Genomic DNA, 23,979 nt, shown 5'->3' with positions numbered 1-23,979 from the left:
ACTGACATCTACACATGCAAATAATAAATCAGTGGAAGGATTACATTTCAGGAGCTAATATGCAAACAGCTAAATCACACATGGCTAGAGCCCTACTGCATTAGCATATATTGTTCCTTTTACTAACAAGGCCAAATTCAGTACTATCACGAGTTTGTCAAAACTCAAGCCCAAACTGGGTCTTGAGGTGGTGAACTCAAGCAAGGATTCAATCTATGCACCAACCACCCAGTTACGGCCAGTGGAAACAACAGCAGGAAGACTAGCCACGTCACGCAAGGAAGCCTCCTTCCATCCTTCAGCCAGAGCAGGTTATAGAACCTGGCCCATGTAGAGGTTTCCAAGGCAGTCTTGCTTGCTAGTCTGAGCAAGGAGATCTTGTTTGAAATATTCCACCATCTTGAGTTCCCAACACTACCTCAGGAAATGATGAGGGCAGAAAGGCAGGGTATAAATTGTGTAAAAATAAATAAATAAAATAATTTTAACAGGATTCAAGCCTTGCTTGATCAGCATTTAGACTGCCCTTGCCAACAATAGAATATTGTCCGACAATACTGAACCATAATAATTATTCTTTACCTCTAGCCTCCGCAATAAAAAGATGTAGGGCACGATCCAGCTATCTGTGAAGCCTGACTGATTTTGGAGAAAAGGCATGCATTTAACTGCCTCCTATTGGATTTCGAAGTGCTTAACTATGGCTGGATTATGCCCTTAATATTTTTGGGGTTCACAACCTGCTCCTAAGGATCGCAGACGAATTAATGCCAGCCCAACAATACAAACCACAGTGATATGCCAGCATTTTAGAGAAACCAGAATAATGTTGCACACAGATGTGACAATAAAAGTGTTTACAATTGAGTTTATTTATACTCAGGACAGAATTTCCAATCTGAGTGGAAGAGATAAGAAATTCTTGTAAAGGATGAGGTAAATTGAATTCTCAGAAAGATTGACAGACCTGCCCTTGCATATATTCAAGTTTAAATTGCAGAAATATAGCAAGAGAGAAAGAAATAATATTGTAAGAGCCTGTACTTTGCTTACTTGATCAACAGTGCAATCTTAAACAGTTATACCCTTCTAAACCCATTGTCTTCAGTGGACTTGGAAGGAAGTAACTCTGTTTAGGGCTGCATAATAAATCAGAGAGTTTAAGCTGTGATAAAACTCAATCTTATTAGCTACCCCCAAAAGCCCAGGTTCATAGAATATCATTTCCATTTCTCATATTCTCTCTCTTTTAATCTGAGACTCTTTGCACATGAAAGGGAGACCAGTAAAAACACAGAAAAAGAAAAACGGGTCAAAGCGCTAGAAGAGACCACAATCCTTCAGGTTCTCTTTGATGATGATGTCTGTCACAGCATCAAAGACAAACTTAACATTCTGGGTGTCTGTAGCGCAGGTCATGTGGGCATATACCTCCTTATCGTCTTTTCTTATGTTCAGATTTAAGAACTTGTTCTTGATATAATTTCCTGCATCTTCAAAGGTGTTTGATCCTAGTTGAAGGGAGAAAAAGAGGACTGTCCATAATGTATGTCACACTTCTTAAAACCTTTCCCTCCGTCACAGAATCTATCTAGGCATGCTCTCCACATGGTCAGGTCTGGCTGATTCAGTGAAAGGCCCAGGTTTGTCCTATGTAATTTGTGAAACTACTAGGGTTGCCAGCTATAGGTTGGAGATTCCTGGAGATTTGGTGGTGGAGCCTAGAGAGGGCAGGGTTTGGGGAGGGGAGACACTTCAGGAGGGGGTATAATGCCGTATAATCCATCCTCCAGAACAACTGTTTTCTATTTAGTCCGGAGATCTGTTGTAATTTGGAGAGATTTCCAGGTCTTACCTGGAGGTTGGCAACCCTAGAAACTAATCTTTAAAGCACACATAAGAAATAGAACACTTAAACTTACCATTATATTCTGGAAAGCAGACACGGAGGTGCACTTTAGTTATCTTCTCGAGGAAGAGATCTTTCTTGTTTAGAAACAGCACGATAGAAGTGGTTTCAAAGTACTTGTGATTGCAGATGCTGTTGAACAAGTGGAGGCTTTCATGCATTCTGTTCTGTGAAAGTGGGGAGGGGGAAAGATCACAGAGTGTTACCCTCTTTCACGCTGACTCTGATACACTTTTCCTATCAAGGCAGCAGCCATTCAGGGGGTCAACCTGGCCAGGTTACCAGGGCAAGGAATATGAACACTGCTCAAATACCATCTGAGGCAACGCTAAATCCCTTCCACAAAATAGAGTCTTTATCCTGGTTGTTCACTTACCACTTCTTCATCTTCCACAAGGACCATATCATAGGCACTGAGGGCAGCGCAGAAGATGATGCAAGTCACTCCTTCAAAGCAGTGAATCCACTTTTTCCTCTCAGACCTTTGCCCTCCCACATCAAACATCCTAGGGGGAAAAATGCACGGCTTATTTACAATAGTTCTATCTATACTGTTTGTCCATTGCACACCGAAAACAGAACAACTAAACCCCAGAGTTGGTTTCTTAAAAACAGATTGGGGCCTATTAACGCACTGTATTTTTGATTATTTTTTTTTAAATCAGCCTTTTGTCTTAAACGATTTTAGAGATTTTGCACAGCGCTCACACGAGGACTAGTGTAATGGAGTGACAAAAAGAAAATGTGGTGACCTTGGGAAACCCCTGGTTCAAATCTTACCTCAGGGTCAAACTAGACTTGATGGGGGTAGCCACAAACTTGTCCCATTCACAAATAAAATGTGGGTGGGGGGAGAATCAATTTTTTAAAACATGAAAACGAAACTGCAAGTAAAGCCTCACCCACTCCTGTCTTATCTCACTCCTCTTTGCTGTTTGAAGCAATGTTTTGAAGTCAATACATAATCAATTTGCCCCTAGGCTTGTGCTAGGTAAAGGTGCAAGGATAAACTGAAATAGATTTATTACTGATTTACTTACTAAAGGTTTATTGTGATATGAAGTTTTTGTAAACTACAGCTCACTTCATCAGATGTAAGAAGTGTGTCTTATTCATGTATGTGTGTGTACAAAGCTAAAATCACAGAATTAGACACATGGTTTAGATCAGGGTCATATGTGGGAAGGACAATTGGAATCTTTGTCCAGGGGCCAATGCTGGGTCTAGGCAGCCCTGCTCAGAATTATTGGCTGATATTTCCTCAATGGATGTTAATGGTTAAGAGATAATCTCCTAATCTCCCTGCAGCTTCAGGAAAATAAGAAGAGAGTTGGTTGTAGCTATTTCCTATGTCATATAATGGTAAAGGTCCCCTGTGCAAGCACCGGGTCATTCCTGACCCATGGGGTGACATCATATCCCAACGTTTACTAGGCAGACTTTGTTTACGGGGTGGTTTGCCAGTGCCTTCCTCGGTCATCTTCCCTTTACCCCCAGAAACACAGTGCGTTAATAGGCTGGGCTGAGTCAACCTTGAGCCGGCTACCTGAAACCAACTTCCGTCAGGATCGAACTCAGGTCGTGAGCAGAGCTTGGACTGCAGTACTGCAGCTTACCACTCTGTGCCACAGGGCTCCTTTGTCATACCCTGTCCTTTTTAAAACTCATAGTGGTTCCATCAGAACTGAACTTTGAATTAGACGTTTGGGGGCACTGAGTCATGGGCTTGGAGCGGAAGGCAAAAGCCTGCTGTAGATTGGTTTTTGAAATATACATTAACCATTAAATCCAGAGTGTAAATGGGGCAGGTGGATGCCTGATGGGCCAACTTGGGAGAAAGGGGTCAGCAGGGAAACCACCACAACCCTAGAAGGAAACTCGCAGGTGAGATGAAGCCTGTGTTAGCAAAACAAAAGCAAAAAAACCTAAAGAGTTAACCCAGGCTCTGGAGCAGAGGAAAACCAACAAGCAGTCAGGAAATTGGACAGGCCAAGGCTGACAAGGAGTCTCAGGTGGGGAGAAGAACCCCGTCATCTGGGAGGATCAGGCAAGGCAATCACAAGAGAGGGCATGGGTGGAGCTAGCAGATAAAAGAGGCATGCTGTGAGGCAGAAGGGAGGCCAGGGAGAGGAAGCTAAGCAGGTTGGTAGGTTTGAGCTGAAAGATTCTCTCTATAACCTGACTTGGTCTATGAATTAAAGACTGGTGCCGCTGCACCTGGTGGCCTTCTGTCTGGTGGTTACTGCAGCCAAGAACAAAGGTGAGAGCATCAACTAACATCCAGCCCCCAGCCTTTTATGGCCCTTGCCACTCTCAGTAAAATTACGTATTTGCATCACTAAAAATACATGCATTTTCCCAAAGGTTTTGATCACAAATTATGCAAAAGTTGTGGTTAAAAAAAGACATAAAAAACAACAACTCAGTTGTAATATTTTTCCTGAATTTGGGCAGGAAAAAATTGGATCCCCCCAACTCATGAACTCTAAAAATCACAAAAAATGTACAGGTCCCTGCATTCCTGAATAGATACTGTTGGAGCATTAGTGAGATGAATTCATGCTCCCTCCATGGCAGGCTTTGCTATTTGCTAACCTAATTCTATAAATCATATGCAAAGCATTTTACAAATTCTGATTTGCCTTAGCTTCCAAAAAACACACAAACCACTTTAAAAATATGAGAATTGGCATCAGTACTTGTACCTAAAAGTCAGTAGATCTCATAGCACTGTTGATACCACAGGCGAAACAAGTTTGCCCTCTTTGCTTTTCAGGATCTGTCAAATGAGTGACAGGGAGTTCAAAAATATCTGAACAGTCAAATGGAAAAGTCATCAGGTACTTGGTGGGTAAAGGCCTTTTCAGACTACCTAATACTGTTGAAGCCAGAGCATGTTTTTTTAACAGTATCATGGCTGGTCACCTTCTCCATGGGTTCAAATTGTCTCTGCACAAGGGTTATAACCAGTATTGAGAGCCAGCCTTCAGCTTTAGGTGAGGATCTAGGAGACCCAGATTCAAATACCCACTCGGCCATGGAAGCTCACTGGGTGATCTTGGGCTAGTCGCTCTCTCTCACCCTAACTTACCTCACAGGGTTGTTGTGTGAGGATAAAATGGAGGGAGAATAATGTTGTGAAGTGCTTTGGGCCTCCACTGGGGAGAAAAGAATGGGATAAAGGTCTAAATAAATATAGTATTTGATGCATGGAAACCTAACAAGTATTACCCAAAAAAGCTCCATTGCTAAATCAGAGGGACTTGTACCTGTTGCATTTGTACATGTTGCATTTTGCATGTAATATGAAAGTGATACGTTACAGCCAATGCACAGAGGCAAGCTGGGTAAAGGGGCTGAGTAAGTAGAAACAAGCCATCATTCTTTGACTGATAGATACTGTTTTTTTTGTAAATTTCTGTTACTTCTGATTAGATCTGTTCTTTTTTTGGTCAAATGACCGAAAAATAAATGATTGTTTGATTGAGAAACAAGCCAGGCTCAGGAGCAGAGCTGGCAGGCATAATCCTGCTGCCTAAACAGTTGGGAAATTCCTGGAGATTTGAGGGTAGAGCTTGGGGAAGACAGGGTTTGGGGAGGAGAGGGGCCTCGGCAAGCTAGAATGGCATAGTGTCCACCCTTCAAAGCAGCCATTTCCTCCAGGGGAAGTGATCACTGTAGTCAGGAGATCAGTTGTAATTCTGGGAGATCTCCAAGCCCCACCTGGATGTTGGCAACCCTACGCTTAAACCATGGTTTCATCCACATCTGCATGTTTCAAGTTCCCTTGTATAATTATGATGTTAGCGCATTAAAGAGCTCGATTATAACAGCACTACTTTTCGTGCTCGTCGTGTCTGTTCATCCCAGTTCTTCGGAATACCCCCTCCACGTGGTCTGCCTGCCTATACATATTATCTGACAACTCCTCATCTCTGTAGAGCTTTTTGCTTGGCTAGATTGAATGCTAACCCTTCTATGGTAATGCAGGGCAGAATTCTGAATATACCATACTCAGACAGGATCTGCCCTTGCTCTTCTGGCTCTATTGACTCATTAGCCCATGCCCTTTTGGAATGCCGCCTTTACGAGGAACTTCGATTGCACTATATTTTCCCCCTTTTAACATACAAATTCAATGCTTCTGTGACTGACACAATGCCTTTTTTACTAAGCGTTAGGGACCCCAAGGCTACATTGTCATTGTCCACGGATGCGTAATAACGAGAGCTGACACAAGAGCTGGGATAATAAAAGGGCCAACTTTATTTTTATTGTTCAAGAGGGATCTGCAGTGCACACAACCAAAACATCCCCCATAACTGACTGCAGTGCGGACCATTGCTGGGATGCAGAAGAGTCAGGCCTCCTCTTGTTTTTTGCATTCCCATTCTTAGGGTGAGACCCACCCTGGCTCTGAGCTCTGAGCCGTCACGTGTGGTACGGCTCTTGCTCTTCCTTGCCAAGCCTTTTTAGTGCTCGAGGGAGGTGTGCCACGTCCAATCCACCCTAGCTGCGAGGTCTATAGGTAAAGGATAGCGGCACCCCTCAAGGAGTTCCTGTCCCAGGTCCCTGCCAGGCACCGAGGCCCCAGTCCTGGTCTGAGGGTTACTCATTCATCTTCCCAATTGATGCCTCAGGGTGCTCACCAGAGTTGTACCATAATCATGAAATCACATTTTCCCGCACTGCTCTCGCATACTACCTATCATTTTCAGAGTAGGGTAGGCGAACCCTCCCCCCCGGCTAGTTGCCAATTGCACCGAGGGGGGGGGGCAAAAATTCCTACCCGGCCCCCAGATGGGCAACCAGCTTGTGCCTACTCTGAATTTGAGGGAGGGAGGGTGGGTGTCTCCTTTGTTCGCCTTCCAAAGAGGGAGGGTCTATGCGACCCATTAAATAATATCCCTTCCCTTGGCTCCACCCTCATCACACGTCAGACATGACGATGCATAGCGCTCTGCTCTCTTCATGCGACCGCAGCCAAAATCCACTCCGCCCTTACTTCTTTGAAGGCGGGCTGGGGTGGTCGTGGCAAGATTTGTTTCAGTCCTTATATCCCTCCAACACTAGATATATGCTGCTCAAGATCAATTGATCAAGGAGCTTCTAAGGGATAAAAGGAAAAGGAATTATGATGTTGGCTGTCACCACAAACTCAGTTGCCTGCATCCAACAGCCTATGTAGGACAGTTTCTTCTATGACAGTTCAAATCTCCCCCCACCAAATCTGGCAGCAGCGTGGCAGAAACCATCTGCCAGCAAGCTGAGTTGCTGTACAAAAATGGTTCCGGGGTAGGGGTGGGGGTGAGCTTCAAGAAAGCCTTAATGTATGGAACAGCTGGTCTGATGAACCAGAACGCAGTAGGACTATGCAATGCAACTAGTTCTTAAAAAAAACCACACACATATAATTAGGCTAGGGTTGCCAACCTCCAGGTTCTAGCTGGAGATCTCCTGCTATTACAGCTGATCTTCAGCCGATAGAAATCAGTTCCCCTGGAGAAAATGGGTGCTCTGGCAATTGGTCTCTATGGCATTGAAGTCCCTCCCCTCCTCAAACCCCGCCCTCCTCAGGCTCTGCCCTAAAAACCTCCCGCCAATGGCAAAGAGGGACCTGGCAACCCTAAATCAGGTGTTAATATTTTGTATTTCCAATTTTCCAACATCTCTTGGACGTAGGGGTGGAAACTTCCAGGTACTAGCTGGAGATCTCCTGCTATTACAACTGATCTCCAGCTGATAGAGATCAATTAACCTGGAGAAAAAGGCTGCTTTGGCAATTGAGCTGCATGGCATTGAAGTCCTTCCCCTACCCAAACCCTGCCTTCCTCAGGCTCCACTCCAGAAGCCTCCCGCTGGTGGGGAAGAGGGATCTAGCAACCCTACTTGGACTTTGACCTGCCTCTGAAAAGTAGTACTCCTGCGATCCTGAGCTTTCCCAAAGCACATGCTGTTCTGGGAGACCTCCATGACTTGCCCAGCAGCACTGACTTTGAGGAACTTCAACTCACTGCATGTAGTCACAGACATACCAAAGCCTTCTATGGCCTTGTAAGCAATTTCTGGGCTTCAGACCCAGGTGTCTGAATTAGACTGCACATTCACTGATTTAGTGGGGGAAAACACCAAGCAAAAAACGTTCATACCGAAAGTGTAAATCCTTGAAAGAAAACTGAGTCTCGATAATCCCCGTCGTCTTGACTCGTGATCGAAGGACGTCCTGCTCATTCGGTACGTAGCCAGGAGTGGTTAGTCTGTCCAGATCGTTGAGATAACTGCAGGAATCAGACAGAGATGAAGAGCCTCATTCTGGTTTGCACTGATCATTGCTCAAGGGAAAATAGAATTGAGCCTGCAAGGAAACCACTGCTCTGAAGGCAGATTTCCTTTTATGCACTGTGGTCAGGTTCTAGAATCCGATAGGCCGTCCCTCATTGATGCAATCACTGCAAGATCATTACTGAACCATGTTCAGCTACTGAAAAGGTAAACAATATTTGTAGAAGTAACTGACCCTTAAGATAAGAAACAATAATAAAAAATGCACCGCTGTGCTGGATTTTATTTTTAAATGAATGTAAGTGTATGATCCCTCCACCCAGGATTTAAGTCTGCTTTTTTATAAGTTCTCAAAGAATTTATTAAAATTTAAAATTTTGAAAAATTAAGCACAAGTTTATCATAGTAGCAAATAACAGCTGTTTAATATATGTACAGTTTGAGAGTGGAGAATGCTGCTGTGAACGCATTACAGAAAGCCAACCTGTTACTTACTAGGCAGCCGAGTCATTGAGCTGGTATTCAGATGCCCTTTGAAAACAGGCCTGGATCCCTGGATCTTTCCACAGCCGTTTGATTATTCCAGCCAGGTCTGGAGACATGGTGCCGTCTTCCATGGAATCTGCCAGCGCAAAAAGCTGCCTTTCATCTTCCTGAAATTGGAATTGTACAATTGAGTCTTTGCTTTTGTTTTCTTTGAAAATACCAGGCAGTATTTGAATGAGTTTAGACACCAGCCTATACTGAGTCGATTCATTCAACTATCACATTCAGCATTGTCTCCCGGGACTGGCAGAGCTTCTAAGGTTGCCGAATTTGAGTTGGGAAATTCCTGGAGATTAGGGAGCAGGGGAATTGATCTCTTCCAGGGGAATTGATCTCTGTAGTCTGGAGATTAGTTGTAACTCCAGGACAACTCCAGGCCCCATCTGGAAGTTGGCAACTCTACCTTACAAACATACTTCCCTGATGCAGGTCCTCATTCTGAATCTGTATGTTTGTTTTGGCAGGGTAAAGAGCAGCCCTACAGGAAAATAGATGCCCCCCCCAAAAGCTCCCTCCCCCAGCTCTGTGGTTTCAGTCTGAATTAGAGTCCTGTATCCCAGGTATCTAAAAGAAAACCAATGCTCAGAGTTAGGTACATGGAACTTACAGTGTCCCATTTCCTCTGACCCTCAGCATAGTGCTAAATCAGGTAATACAGAAGTAGTTCCTAGAATGTAAGTTTTGGTTTAATATCTTGAGTTCTAGTATTTTGGGAGAGGGAGAAAAATTTCTCTTTGTCAACTCTCTCTACCCCATGCATTATTTTATAAACCTCTATCATGTCCTCCCTCAGTCATCTCTTTTCTAATCTGAAAAGTCCCAGGCTCTTCATCCTTGCCTCACAGGGATGGTGCTCCTATGCCCTAATCATCTTGGTTGCCCTCTTCTGTTCCTTTTCCAGTTCTGTCATGGCCTTTTTGAGATAGGGTGACCTGAACTGCACACAGTATTCCAAATTTGGCCACACCATAGATCTATACAGCATCATGATAATATTGGCCATTTTATTTTCAATCCCTTTCTTAATAATGCCTAACATGGGCCATTTTTGCATGGTGAATTTTGATGCTTGCTCAAAACTCTTTTTTAAAATGCGACTTTAAAAATGCCTTTTCACGGTCCCGACGCAAAAGGAGAAGTTCCACTCCCCCGCACTTGCCTGCTCCTTTGATCCTGTTTGCATAGCTATTAGCATATGCACAGCTAACGCGCCTCTGTTGTTTTGCATTATTCCTTGAGGGTGATTCTTTGTGGCAAACACCAAAGGTCAGGTTAAAGGAGCTCTTTGGTAATGCAAAGCAGGTAAGGGCCGACTTCGCAGTCACTTCCGGAATGACGGTTCAGCATGCAAAATTCAAAAAAATATTCAGCCTGGAACTCGCTGCTAAATACCATGCAAAAATGGCCATGGAGTTTGCCTTTTCCACCATTGCAGTGTACCGGGTTGACACTTTCATTGAGCAATCTGCTGTGACCCCAAGATCTTTTTGCCCCTTGGTCTCAGCAAGTTCAGACCCCATTATCCTATACCTGAAGTTAGGGTATGTGTGTGTGTTTTAGTCCCATAGTGTACCACTTTATACTTACCAACACTGAACTTGCCACAATGTTGCCCACTCCTCCTGGACCTCCTCACGGTCATCCTTGGGTTTCACCATCTTGAATAATTTTGTGTCACCTGAAAACCTGGCCACTACACTGCTCACCTCTATTTCCACATCATTTATGAACAAATGAAATGGTACTAGACACAATGCTGATCCTTGCTGGAGCCCACTGCTTACTTACCTCCATTGTGAGAATTGTCCATTTGTTCCTGTTCTTTGCTTCCTGCCATTTAACCAATGTTTAAGCAATAAGAGAACCTGTGTTCTCTGTAATGTGTGAATCATTTCCTGAACATTTGTTTAATCGACACCTTCTTTAAACCAAGCAGGACAGCTTCCGTGGCAATGCTGACAGATGTCAGGCCAGAGGGGTGTGACAGCTATGCTGCCGCCGCCACCCCTCTTTCCCTAGCCGTGCTGTGGCAGTGCAGCGCTAGATTTCATACTCACTTTCCTTTGTGTGTCTCCGTACTCAATACCAAGGGTGGACATCGCCTTCACAATTGCCAAAATAGACTGCAGAGTGTTGCTGTAAACCACAGATCTATACTCCCGGCACTCCTGGTCTGTGTAGCCATCTTTGTGGATGATCCTAGAAAGGCAGGAAGTTTCAGCAGAGCAGGGGCAGATGGCAGAGATAGCAAAAGTGGGGAGTTGGAATACAATCACTGAGGTATGTGGATACAATCCTTAAATATTGTCGAAGGCTTTCACGGTCAGAGTTAATCAGTTCTTGTAGGTTATCCGGGCTGTGTGACCGTGGTCTTGGTATTTTCTTTCCTGGCGTTTCGCCCACAGCTGTGGCAGGCATCTTCAGAGGAGTAACACTTGGTATCGACACTGTCCTTCAGTGTTACTCCTCTGAAGATGCCTGCCACAGCTGCTGGCGAAATGTCAGGAAAGAAAATACCAAGACCACGGTCACACAGCCCGGATAACCTACAAGAACTGATGAATCCTTAAATAGGTTTGCATAAAATTATTCTCTAAGAGCAATGAATTGCAGCGCAGCCATTGTGACTGTAAGCATAATGTTTGGACATCTGCTCCAGGCTTGCCAGGTTTTACCATCGAGTTTTTGTAAATCCTAAAGTTGGCTGGCAACCTTACAGCACATTACGCTGCCGGCAAGGGCAGTTCCGCCGACGTGGCCTCTCCATGGCACAGGCCACAGTGTAGAATGGCCACACCGGCGCAGGGGGGTGTTCCCGGGGCAGGCTGAAGGGAGGAGCCGCCGGTTATCCCCGTTTGGCTTATTACGCCGGAGTTGGGAATGGCGGTGCTGCACCTGCTTTTTAACAGGTGCAGCCTCGCTGTTTCCAATGGGGCTTTTAGAAGGATTTTTCATTCTCGTGGCATGTGCGAAACGGCTTAGGAGGATGTGTGGCTGCTTCTCTTCCCCACCGTCCCCACAAGCCATCAGCTCAGGAATGGGCTGTAAGTCTGCTATTATGGGCCCACTTCCATATTTTGGGGTCATTCTTAAATGTGTCTGAATCTGGGGTGATTCCAACCCACATTTTCTCCATTGCTCAGTTTCTCTGTGAATATCAGACCTGCCCTCAGAGCTATGAAAAATTCTGTAGGCTTCACCCTATGTTGTACTGGAATGATTTCAATGAAGCCTGTTTGGAGTAGCTACATTTAACTTAAACCTGGATCCGCCGTATAATACATTGACAATCTCTTGTTTCAATCGTAAATAGCAGATGGTTTTCTAGAAGAAATAAAATTGTTCCTTCTGTATTTCAGGGAGTATTTTCCCTTCATTAAATCCCCAGTCCAGCAACAATGTATCTAAACACTCATCTCACTCAACAGATTTGATCAGTTAAAAGCAAGGCAGGAAATTCATTCTCAAAAAAAGGGACTGTAGGCTTGTCCCCACTTTCCACCATGCCTTTCTTGGCTCCACACTGGGTGTGCAACTTCTAACTGCATGGATGGGTACAGTCCTGTGTATAGAACACCACTGCAACCCAGGCTTGAGATTTCGAGGATGATGCCTGGGGAGCTTAGAGCTTGAAGAGGATGCAGAGCCACTTCCAGGTGATGCTGTAGTCTAGGAATTTCCTCTAGTCTCTGTGGTAAAGTCTATAGAGACATGGGGGAATCCCTAGAGCATTACTATGGAAGCCATTTTCTTGCCATTTTTTTCACCCACTCCTCTGTTTCTCAGGGGTGGGGGATTGGGGGTGAGGGCTGGGTTTACCACTGTGGGCAGGAAAATGGCAAGCCTGATCATCTTATTATGTAATTCCCAAGTGTGCCCCCGCCTGTGGATACCTAAATCCACAGTTAGAGGACACACTGATCCCCAACATGTTTTTCTGTAGACTCGGGGGACCCAGGTCTGCAGAAAAATCCAGAAAGTTTTTTTTTTAAAAATAGGGGTTTAAATCTCCCAAAACTAAATAAAACATTCTCTGCTAAATATGAGGACATTTAAATCCAGTGATTGGAGCTGTGAATAGGCAGATCTTTCTACAAACCTAAAAAACTCCCTAGGGTTGCTGAAAAATAGGAATGGGGGACAGGGAAAGCTGAAGACATAGGGGCAGATAAAGGTTGGTTGTTGGGTGGGAAGGAGATAGGGTCACCAGCTCCAGGTTAGGAAATACCTGATTTGGGGGTAGTGCCTGGGGAGCGTAGAGTTTAAGGAGGGGAGAAAGTGTAATGCCACAGACTCTACCCTCCAAAGCAGCCATTTCCCCCAAGGAAACTAGTGTTGCCAACCACCAGGTGGGGTCTGGGATCACCTGGAATTACAACTGCTTTCTAGTTGACAAAGATCAGTTCACCTGGAGAAATTGGCTGCGTTGAAGAAAATGAGATGTTGCTTGCAAGTCCTTGTGGTTTACCACTAATATATTCTAATAATGAATTTGGCCATATCTGAGGTTACTTACATCTAGAGATTGGACCTGTGAAGTGCCAAGATGGGTCTTTTGACAAACCTGAAAAGTGTCCAGGTTTGCAGAAAAATCTGAAATCTAAAAAATAAAATAAAATTGTTTTGCCATCAAGTCACAGCTGACTTACAGTGACCTCATAGTGTTTTCAAGGCAAGAGACACTCAGAGGTGGTTTGCCATTGCCTGCCTCTGAGTCAAACTCTGGTATTCCTTGGTGGTCTCCCATCCAAATAGTAGCCAGGGCTGACATGGCCTGGGCAATCTGAAATCTAAGACAAAAAAAAAAAAAAAACAACACTCGGGGGGGGTGGTTATGTGCCTGACTTCACTGCCATAGAGTCCAATTGCCAAAGTAGCCATTTTCTCCAGGTGAACTGATCTCTATTGGCTGGAGATCAGTTGTAATAGCAGGAGAGCTCCAGCTAGTACCTGTAGGTTGGCAACCCTAATTATCATGCCAGTTGCATCGATGCCTAGGCCTCATTTTAAGCCTGGTAAGACCGCCTCCCCCACTGGTTGCCAGATGGTACCTAGCAAACCCTAGGTAGAGTGGAAAACTGAAGATGGGGAGAAGATAAAGGGCAGCTGGCTGGTGGATGGAAAGGAGAGGAGGCAGGAAAGGGGGATAGGCTATTGGGCCTTCAAGGAAGGTAAAAAGGTAATAGTGGGGCAGAGGGAATTTCACCCTACAAGTCCTTGTGGGTTCCCACTTGTAAGAACTATAAATACCTTACTATTTTAAAGATGCAACAAATAGCTGTGATTTATGGGAGCAAAAATTCCATATTTGCAACTGCTTGGAAGGGCCCAATTGCAGGAATAGATTTCCAAAACATTACAGTATAACTTTTTTTGTGTGTATGTGTGTGTGTGGGTATATTGAGCCACCTACTTCATTTGTTTCACAATTGTGCTTTTGCCTGATTCTCCAGCACCTGCAAACAAAGAAAATGCATGAACATCAGAGAGGCTGGTCACCCCCAATACCCTGGCAAACACCACCATTTTATTGAGGAGAGAAGAATATAATATTTCTGGGTCCCACGGACAGACTGACAGAATCAAGAATGCCTTGAAAGAACTTTTATTACAAATAGGAACTAAATCATCTCTTAGCCTTGTTCTAGAATGTCAGGCACACTTAGGGTAAGTCCTCAACTTCCCTGTTCAACATAAGGGAATGTCTTTAAATTATCAATTCTGTCTCCAAAGCATATAGGCAAGAAAAGAGGCTTGACCATATATTCAGAAGTAAAAGCTTGTGAAGGACAATTAAAATCTATGACAACTGTTACTTTGCCTTCTATGTTCACTCAACATGATCAAACATATTATGAAAAGTCATTATATATAAGATCCCTTTTATTGGATCAACCTTCATTAATGAAATAAAATGGAAAAGTGCTGGACTAGGACCTGGTAGATCCAGGTTTGAATTTCTACTCTCCCATGGTGATCTTGTGCCAGTCACACAGTCTCAGTCTAGTCTACAGCACAGGGTTGTTGTGAAGATAAAATGGAGGAGAGTCATGTAATCTGCTCTGGATATAATCTGCTCTGGGCAGATTGGGGAGAAAGGTGGAGGGTAAATGAAGTAAATAATATACATAAATAATATGTGTAGATAGAACCAGAAATGGAGAAAGATATCCCCAAACATCTGCATGAACAGAAATTGGAAAACATAGCAATAGAATAAACAAAACTATAATGTTACAATTAGATAAAGCATGAGTTTATAAATGTTCTAAGGCTATGTTTGCCAAATTTGGGTTGGGAAATTCCTTGAGATTTGGGGAAGGAGCCCAAATCGGTTTTTTTTAGCTGATATAAAAAAAGGCAGCAATAAAGGGAGCCAAAAAAAGCAGTTCCCGAATAATGTCAAATTTTGGGCATTATTTGGGGTGCTTTGGCCCACTGCCATTTCCCCCTCTCCCTCCCCATCTTCCCTCCCCCCCTTACTTACATGCCTCTGACAGTAATCCAGTCCGTGTCTCTGGAGTCCAGAGAAATAGCACATGCTAGATTGGTATCAGATCTGTCCTCTGGGCTTATCAGCACCCAGGAGAAGCCAGGTGGAGGGGGGCAGATCTGATAAGATCAGAACCCCAGAATGCAGCTGAGACCCCTTCTATAGATCCCACAGAAAGGCACCACATTTATATTTCTTAATTTGGGCTCTCCCATGGTTTGGAATAAAACTTTTAGCAACTTATTCTTGTGAGGCAAGGGAATTGTCAGTGCTAGTAGGCACTCCTCCATTTCAAAAGGATGGAAGGACATCAAACAACAATTTTCCTGGGAACGTACACATCTACCTACTCCCCCATTCACAATTGACAGTAGTGTCTCAGTTAACTGATTTCATTACAGTCCAAATACATGATAGGATCTGCCAGATATCTGATGATGACAATGTAAACACATCCGTTTCTCAGAGTGATAATTTTTATTTCTCATACTATGTTTTCCCTCTGAAATCTGCTTCCACCAAATGGTTACAATATAACCCCGTTTATTATTCTTTTAAAACTGTAAACCCCACCAAAAAGACACTGCCACCCCAATGTCTCCCTCCTTGAGACAATACTTTCCCTCCTAGCTATTATCCACCCAATCAACCAAAAAGGTTTAAACTTTTGGCACTGATCCTGTCCCTTTTATTTACACACTTTTGGTAATAAAGACAGCTGGACAGTAAACAATATCCTGGCAGTAGCAGCAATGAAGCTGCAATAGTTTTCCATCAGTCCTCAGTTACTGCCCCTGCGACCCAGAGCAAGCACCTTAGAGATCATGAGCTGGTTCTCATCCCACTCCTATTGCCTCTTCCATCCATTTAATCGAATCTTCCTGGACTTCATCCTCCAGACACACCCATAGGTTTACTCCCTCCTTTACACTATTTGCATAGGTTAGAAATCTAGCAGAAGTAAAGATTTATAGACCATTGTTCCATAGTTTATGTGTATGAATGTCTGCTCCCTGTACTTTATATTCCTCTCGCATCTCCTATGCTATTAGTATTCTTAATAAAAGGTTCAATTTCCAAACTATGCCAGTTTATTTCTGGCGACCTCCCCATTCTTATACGCAGTGCAGCCTATATGCGGGATGCCGGTACACACCTGGCAGTAGATCACACTAAGAATTGCCCAGGATACACATGTGTGGGTGTACTTGACATGCAAGAGGGACACTATAGTTGCGGGACAGTCACATGTAAGCCATTCAGATAACATAACCTTCTCTTCAAGTTTAATCAAATTCCAATATTTGACAAAGGGTTGCCAAATTTTAATAAAGCTTTCTTGCACAGCGTGTTCCACTTCCCACACGTGTCTGAATGTGGTTATTTTGTTCATAAGCATAAATAAGCCATACTTTGCAGATCCAAATTTCTTGACTCCGCTGTGTATCCTGTTTCCAGTATTGTGTTAACAACATATGTGCTTCTAACGCGGGATTTCCTATTCACAATTGTGAACTGTATTTAGGTAGTTTTTTAAAGCTTGGGATTAAAATCACAATGAGCTTGAGATATCATTATCTGGGTTTCCTTTATTCCACAGTTTCAATTCCAAGTTTTATATTAGTTAAATTCCAGATAACTCTGAATGTTAAATTTTTAACAATGTTTTATGTTTAATATCCTGGTGAGATCTGGTGGGCTAGAGAAACACGCCCCACGAGTTTTAATTTGTTACTAAAATGTAACTTTTATCAATGATTGCTACCCGGATTTACAGTGTTTTTTTTTTGTTTGTTAATTCTTGTAACGGCCTTTGCCCCTATGCAATAAAACTGAACCTGTGCTTCTACATGCAAATTATTAATCATATATTTAAGTCCTATTCTCAACTCTTTTTAAAAATATCCCCAATGTATGATTTTAGGATCATATGGTATATTTTCTCTGGTGGTGCTAGGGTTGCCCTGTCCCCTCTGGCCAATGGCAGGGGATGAGGGGGTAGGATTGCCAGATCTAGGTTGGGAAACTCCTGGAGATTTGGAGATGGAGCCTGGGGAGGACATAGACCTCAGTGGGGTACAATACCATAGAGTTCACCCTCCAAAGTAGCCATTTTCTCCAGGGGAACAGATCTTTGTAGTCTGAAGATGAGCTGTAATTCCAGGAGATCCCCAGGTTGCACCTGGATGCTGGCATCCTTAGGCAGTACAGGCCCAGAAGGCAGTGGGTAAACCTTGCCCAGGGCAACAAAAGACTTTGAACCCACCATCAGTGCACTACATCCTGGAGCTTTATCTATCCCTTGTTCCACATCAGTTGATGCTTCCTGTACTTGTAGACAATGGGGGTTAGGGCTGCATCTATAGTGGCCAACTCCAAGATGGAAAATTTCTGAAGATTTGGAGGTGGAGCCTAGGGAAGGCAAGGTTGGGGAAGGGAGAGACCAGAGAGGGATATAAGACCTCAAAGTCCACTCTCCACAGCTGTAATTTCCTCCAAGGGAACTGATTTCCATAGTTCCGTTGTAGAGTTCCATTGGAGTTCCACTGTAATCCCAGGAGATCTCCAGGCCCCACCTGGATATTGCTGACCATAGGTATATCACATGTTACAGAAGAGGACAGTGATAAAGAAATGGGTTGCATCTCAGGCAAACTATTACATTTTTGGCTTACCTACAAAGCAAAATTATACTGTATTTGTTCTAGTCATGGTGTTACTCAAAGAATTCTAGTAATTGTTTTGGGTTTTCCCCCCAAGATATTTATACCACAGTTTTTTGAACATACAACTTTCAGCTGAATGTGTGAATTGCCTCTATTGAAAAACTCTGGGTTGGAGAAAACAAAGATGTTGTCTGAAGAGAGTTAAATTGGATGATCTTTATAACCTTCTGCATCCTGCATTTATAGTATTTTTTAAATTAAAAACATGAAGGCTCAAAATGTTTTATAAGTCTTTTCTGAATGGTTTTCAGCAAGTTGAGAACATTTAAATCCTCACAATTAAGTAGGAAGATGCATATTACACGAAAATGTGTGTAATGAAAACTCAATAGTTCTGTTTTGTAAATGAAAAACAACCTTAGAAGAGGACTTTTTTGAGCACTGTGTGTGTGTGTGTGGGAGTTAACTTTTTCTTGGACAACCATTTCCACCTTCAAAATCGCCCTCCAGGCATCACCACCCATTCCCATGATTCAACTTCTGTGTTGAATGTGCATCAGTAACATCTTGAAGGGGTGAGGAATGGCTTTAAGGAGAAAAACAGCTGGTGCATAAAGGGTTAAGCACACTCCCCTCCTCTGTTCCTCCACTCAAAATCTCAGCCAAAGTATTCTTACAATATAAAATAAAACCCTGTTTCAGCTACATTACCTGCATTTGAGTGTCATGTGTAGTTTGCCCCCAACTCAAGCAAATTAATAAAGACTAACAGCCAAACATATGGAAAACCTTCCTTTAAACCCACAGATAAAGATGCAGAGCCAGAGACAAACTCAACGATTATGCAAATTTGGCTCAAGTGTCTCTGCTGCTTCTCATGAATGATCCCAACTCTGTCAACAGCCATCTTTTGCACCTGGAACTTGCAAATTCAGTCAGTCTCAGGTATCTTCCAAATGCATTTTTGAATCATCCATTGTTTCTAATGTCTTCTTCTGGGTAGAATACTTTTACTATGGAACATCAAGAGCCCATGAGAATCATATTCATGCAAAGTACAGGGAAGGCTTTGGGAGCATATGAAAAATAATAAGCAAATGAAACCCTGATGTTACATCTGGAAAGCAAAGCTAAGCCACAGCAAGGGTTATATCTGTAACCCCCCCCCACTGTGTAATTTGTTGCTTGTGAGAAATAAACTATGAAATTACTGAAGTCTCCTGTCAGCCCCAAATTTTCACAAAGGTGCTCAGTCTGATCATAATTCAGTGTTCTAGTCTTGCAAACTAATTGTCTTCAAACAGTTGCTGGTTTGGCTTATGTCTGGTTTGCCAGTTGCAAGTGGCGAAGCAATCATTTAGGAAGCTTTTTGGATGGAACCAAATGAATGTGGATGTGTTCATATGCAAGATTAAATTCTTAGATGACTTTCTTGCAGCCTGCATTCCCTGCCACTCATTTTACACCACCTCCAATTTTAAAAGACACCTGCTATAAAGAAACAAAACTGAGATTTTTGGGTTGAGACTTACTACTTAGGTGTCTCAGAGCCAATGGCTGAAGGCAGGGGCAAGCTCCTTAGGGGTCGGTGAGACCCCACACCGGCGTAGGTGACACCTTATGACTTCACAGCACTTTCCACTGCCACCAGCTGGAATAATTCTCTTGTTTTGTTTTTTTAAAGCCCTCACAGTCATGAGACTCCAGCCAGCAATTCTTTCATGACCAATGGAATATTTGCAAATTAGACTCTCCAGTTTGGTATGGTAGCTTTATTTCTGAAAAACTATCTATTTCAAAATCTTGATGATGCTTCCAAAAACAACACAGCAATAAAAATTGAGGTCCTCAACTGAAGTACAGCACTGGATGCAATATAGCATGTTGAATCCCTTTCATATGCAAAGGATGTTTTTGTGCTAGGGTCTTTTCTCGTTTTCATCTTACTGACCTGCCAATAAAGCTAAAATAACAATGCTGCCATTTGGCCAAGTGGTAAAATAAGATCTGCACAAGCAATAATCTCTCTCCATGTAATCACTGTGGACCATCTGTGGACCACTGTGGCCTTTGGGTCATTTCTAACAAACAGCCCTTTTGAAAGAAATAGCACATCACTGATTAACTGCTGTATGTTGCCTACACTGAAATATTGAGACCTATAGGAATGTTTCCTGCTAATTCCAAAGTAAGTCTAAAGAGTGGCTGTAGACCTGGCTGAATTTCTCAGAAAGGTCATGCAAACAAGTTTTACCTAAGGCGAAATATCAAGGCTAGTTTGGAGGCTCCTCCTCAAGCAAACTTTGGAATGAATTTAGAGGTAAGCAAAAAGAATTTCAGTGAGATCTGTGGATTTTGCTAGTGGCCTTCCCCACATCCTTAGCATGCAGACTTAATATACAACACACTCACTTGAAAGCCTGCACTGTTCTAAAAATGTAAGTGGTTACACATATCTGGAAGCTGGTACTTTTTGAAGCAAATGAGAGAATCACAGGGGAGGGAAGTCAGCATGGAATAGAATCATAGGATCATAGAGTTGGAAGGGATCACCAGGGCCATCAAGTCCAACCCCCTGCACAATGCAGGAAATTCACAACTACCTCCCCCCTCCACACCCCGAGTGACCGGAAGATGGCCAAGATGCCCTCCCTCTCATGAACTGCCTAAGGTCACAGAATCAGCATTGCTGAGAGATGGCCATCTAACCTCTTCTTAAAAACCTCCAGGGAAGGAGAGCTTACCACCTCCCGAGGAAGCCTGTTCCACCGAGGAACCACTCTAACTGTTAGAAAATTCTTCCTAATGCCTAGACAGAAACTCTTTTGATTTAATTTCAACCCGTTGGTTCTGGTCTGACCTTCTTGAGCAACAGAAAACAACTCGGCACCCTCCTCTATATGACAGCCCTTCAAGTACTTGAACATGGTTATCATATCCCCTCTCAGTCTTCTCCTCTTCAGGCTAAACATACCCAGCTCCTTCAACCTTTCCTCATAGGACTTCGTCTCCAGACCCCTCACCATCTTTGTTGCCCTTCTCTGGACCTGTTCCAGCTTGTCTACCTCTTTCTTAAATTGTGGTGCCCCAAACTGAACACAGTACTCTAGTTGAGGTCTAACCAGAGCAGAGTAAAGCGATACCATCACTTCGCGTGATCTGGACACTATACTTCTGTTGATGCAGCCCAAGACTGCATTTGCCTTTTTAGTTACAGCATCACACTGCTGACTCATGTTCAGTGTTTGGTCTACTAAGACCCCAAGATCCTTTTCACACACACTACTGCTCACACAAATCTCCCCCATCCTATATTTATGCATTTGATTTTTCCTACCTAAATGAAGACTTTACATTTGTCTTTGTGCATTTTATTAGTTCTAGCCCATTTCTCCAGCCTGTCAAGATCATCCTGCATCTTGGCTCTGTCTTCTACCATATTTGCTACCCCTCCCAATTTAGTATCATCTGCAAATTTAATAAGCATCCCCTATTCCTTCATCCAAATCATTTATAAAGATGTTGAACAACACAGGGCCCAGCACAGATCCCTGAGGAACTCCACTAGTCACTTCTCTCCAAGTGGATGAGGAACCATTAACTAGCACTCTTTGGGTACAATCTGTCAACCAGTTGCAGATCCATCTAACAATAATAGGATCTATCCCACATTTTCCCAATTTGTCAACTAGAATACTATGTGGAACCTTATCAAAAGCCTTACTGAAATCTAGATAAACTATGTCTACACCATTCCCCTGATCCAGCAAGGTAGTAACTTTCTCAAAAAAGGAGATAAGATTAGTCTGACATGACTTATTCTTGAGAAACCCATGCTGGCTCTTAGTGATCAGATCCATCCTTTCTAAATGCTCAAGGACGGACTGTTTGATGATTTGTTCGAACACTTTTCCTGAATAGTCTGAGCTCATCAGATCTCAGAAGCTAAGCAGGGTCAGTACTTGAAAGGGAGACCACCAAGGAAAGCTCTGCAGAGGAATGCAATGGCAAACCACCTCTGCTTAATCACTTTCCTTGAAAGACCCTTACTGGGGTTGCATAAGTCAGATGCGACTCAAGGGCACATTACATACACACACAAGAGATTCACTACAGGATCTAACAAATCCAGGGTGAACTGGGACTAGGGTTGCTAGCTCTTGGTTGGGAAATACCTGGAGATTTTTGGGGCGGAGCCTGAGGAGGGCAGGGTTTGGAGAGGGGAGGACTTCAATGCCATAGAGTCCAACTGTCAAAGCGGCCATTTTCTCCAGGTGAAGTGATCTCTATTGGCTGGAGATCAGTTGTAATAGCAGGAGATCTCCAGCTACTACCTGGAGGTTGGCAACCCTAGCTGAGATGTTAAATGATGTTGAGACAAGCACCCCTGCAGGGCTGGCAGTGCCACAAGGGCCACTTAGCTGGGGCCAGTCCAACCCCATGACAAATAATTTCCTTGCCTGAGCCCCACTGAAATGTATATGGAAAGCATAACAGCACTGCTCCCTTCATTTCAATGTGGCATCCATGGAAGAGATTTGACGATTTGCACCTAGCAAGTTTTTGGCTAAATATTTTACCAAAGATTGTAACACTACCTTCATTGTTTTGCAAATGGAATTTGTTTTCCTCCATTCCGGCCAGAATAATTTGTGGAGTGTTTGATTCGCACATAGCAACAGCTTTTAAAATATTATAAATTTAGCCAACAGCAGCATCTGGTGATTAATTAATCAGCGAAACCCATTAAGCACCCACAGTTGGTAGCTATTAACTTACTGTTTTAATATTTTTAGTTGCTGCGCTATGTATGCTAAAATATGACCATTCTTATCATTAGCCAAACAATACTTTCCTGGCTCAAATTCAAACCATTTTAATCTCAGAAAAACAGATAAGTTACCATATTAAATCCCGAGTATATGATACTCAAGCTAGTTAGTCCCTTTGTTTCTGGTAAAACGTATTTTGAAGTAATCATACCCACAGCAGCTGTTACATTCATGCACAAGTTTCTGATGTTTGATGTTCATGGGCTGGTATACTCATTTCAGTAGGTAGTAAGCATTCCTCACCATCAACTAGCCTGAGTAACATCTGTGTGCACAGGTATCTGCTCCATACTGGAGCCCCAAGTTGCTATGGACTGCAGCTTATTTATACAACAGTTACTATTCATATAGTACAGTAACACCGCAGTCCACAATTAACTCACTCCAGAACAATCTCACTAAAGTATTAGTGAGACTAATATTGACTTCCGTAGCCTTGATCCAGATAGAATCATGTGCAATAATATGCTGAGCTCATTATGGCGTAGGAGCTTTCTTCACATGTGGATCCCACCTGCTAGATGGTTTATGCCTCAGAAGAATGATGCGTGGCTTGGGGATTGCAGCACATGAAGCCACAAATGTTTCCTTTCCCCAGGTTTATATGCATTGATCCTGGTCATTCATGCCAGCGCTAAAATAAGTGGCACATATACAAAAGTAAAATTTACTTTACAGATTTACAGATCTTTTTAGCTGAACCCGTGAAATTAATTTCAAGATTAATGTGCCCATTTCATTTTTGTAAATATTTATAGTATTTTAAAAAGAGTTTTTATATATTTACCTAGTAAGAGCAACTTGACTGTTCTGGCATCTCTCACAGCATCTTCCTGGAGCTTTTTTTCAAGTTCCCTCGACCTTTTGGCTGATTCTTTAGACTCAGAGCTGACTCCGCTGCCCATATTGTAGAATTCAGTGGGATCTACTTATGGTCCCAGCAAGCTGATTTCCGAATGGAAAAGAGAGTAGCTGAAGAATTTCCTCTTCTGTCTGCAGGCTGCCTGTGCACTTGGCTGTTGCTTTTGCTCTGTCACATGCCCCAGGAGATGGGGCTGAAGGGATTTTGCAGGTGCCTGTGAGGTTACCTTGCGATGATGTCAGACATGTAAATGTCCCAAACTGCTGCTTTACTGTTTGGAAATTATGTTTTTCATAGCATCACCAATAAGAATGAACTGATTCTTTACATCAGGCCAGGAGGACTGGCAGTCTGGCAAACTTTCTTTGAGAGGACAAAAATGATCCAAA

The 23,979-nt window shown here is 43.1% G+C and overlaps 1 protein-coding gene across 1 annotated transcript; it reads right to left on the bottom strand.

Moving 5' to 3' along the window:
* Positions 1–1,320: 1,320 nt before the first annotated feature.
* Positions 1,321–23,633, bottom strand: GNAT3 (G protein subunit alpha transducin 3). The gene is made up of 8 exons (XM_056846294.1): positions 23,516–23,633; positions 14,151–14,193; positions 10,795–10,936; positions 8,687–8,844; positions 8,059–8,187; positions 2,286–2,415; positions 1,923–2,076; positions 1,321–1,511 (listed from the first exon to the last, which is right to left on the bottom strand). Exons 1-8 carry the CDS (start codon positions 23,631–23,633, stop codon positions 1,321–1,323), a joined length of 1,065 nt encoding a protein of 354 aa, XP_056702272.1.
* Positions 23,634–23,979: the final 346 nt, after the last annotated feature.

The sequence above is a fragment of the Euleptes europaea genome, chromosome 3, assembly GCF_029931775.1.
Source record: "Euleptes europaea isolate rEulEur1 chromosome 3, rEulEur1.hap1, whole genome shotgun sequence".
In the NCBI taxonomy this organism is placed as follows: Eukaryota; Metazoa; Chordata; class Lepidosauria; order Squamata; family Sphaerodactylidae; genus Euleptes; species Euleptes europaea.
This window is presented reverse-complemented; position numbering and strand designations above follow the sequence as displayed.

Excerpts from the sequence above, each read along its gene's own strand:
- GNAT3 (XM_056846294.1), bottom strand. The coding sequence starts at position 23,633 with ATGGGCAGCGGAGTCAGCTCTGAGTCTAAAGAATCAGCCAAAAGGTCG. Across the intron at positions 8,845-10,794 it reads ACGGAGACACACAAAGGAAA|GAAGATGAAAGGCAGCTTTT; the intron begins GTGAGTATGAAA and ends TTCCAATTTCAG. Across the intron at positions 2,077-2,285 it reads TTGTGGAAGATGAAGAAGTG|AACAGAATGCATGAAAGCCT; the intron begins GTAAGTGAACAA and ends CCACTTTCACAG.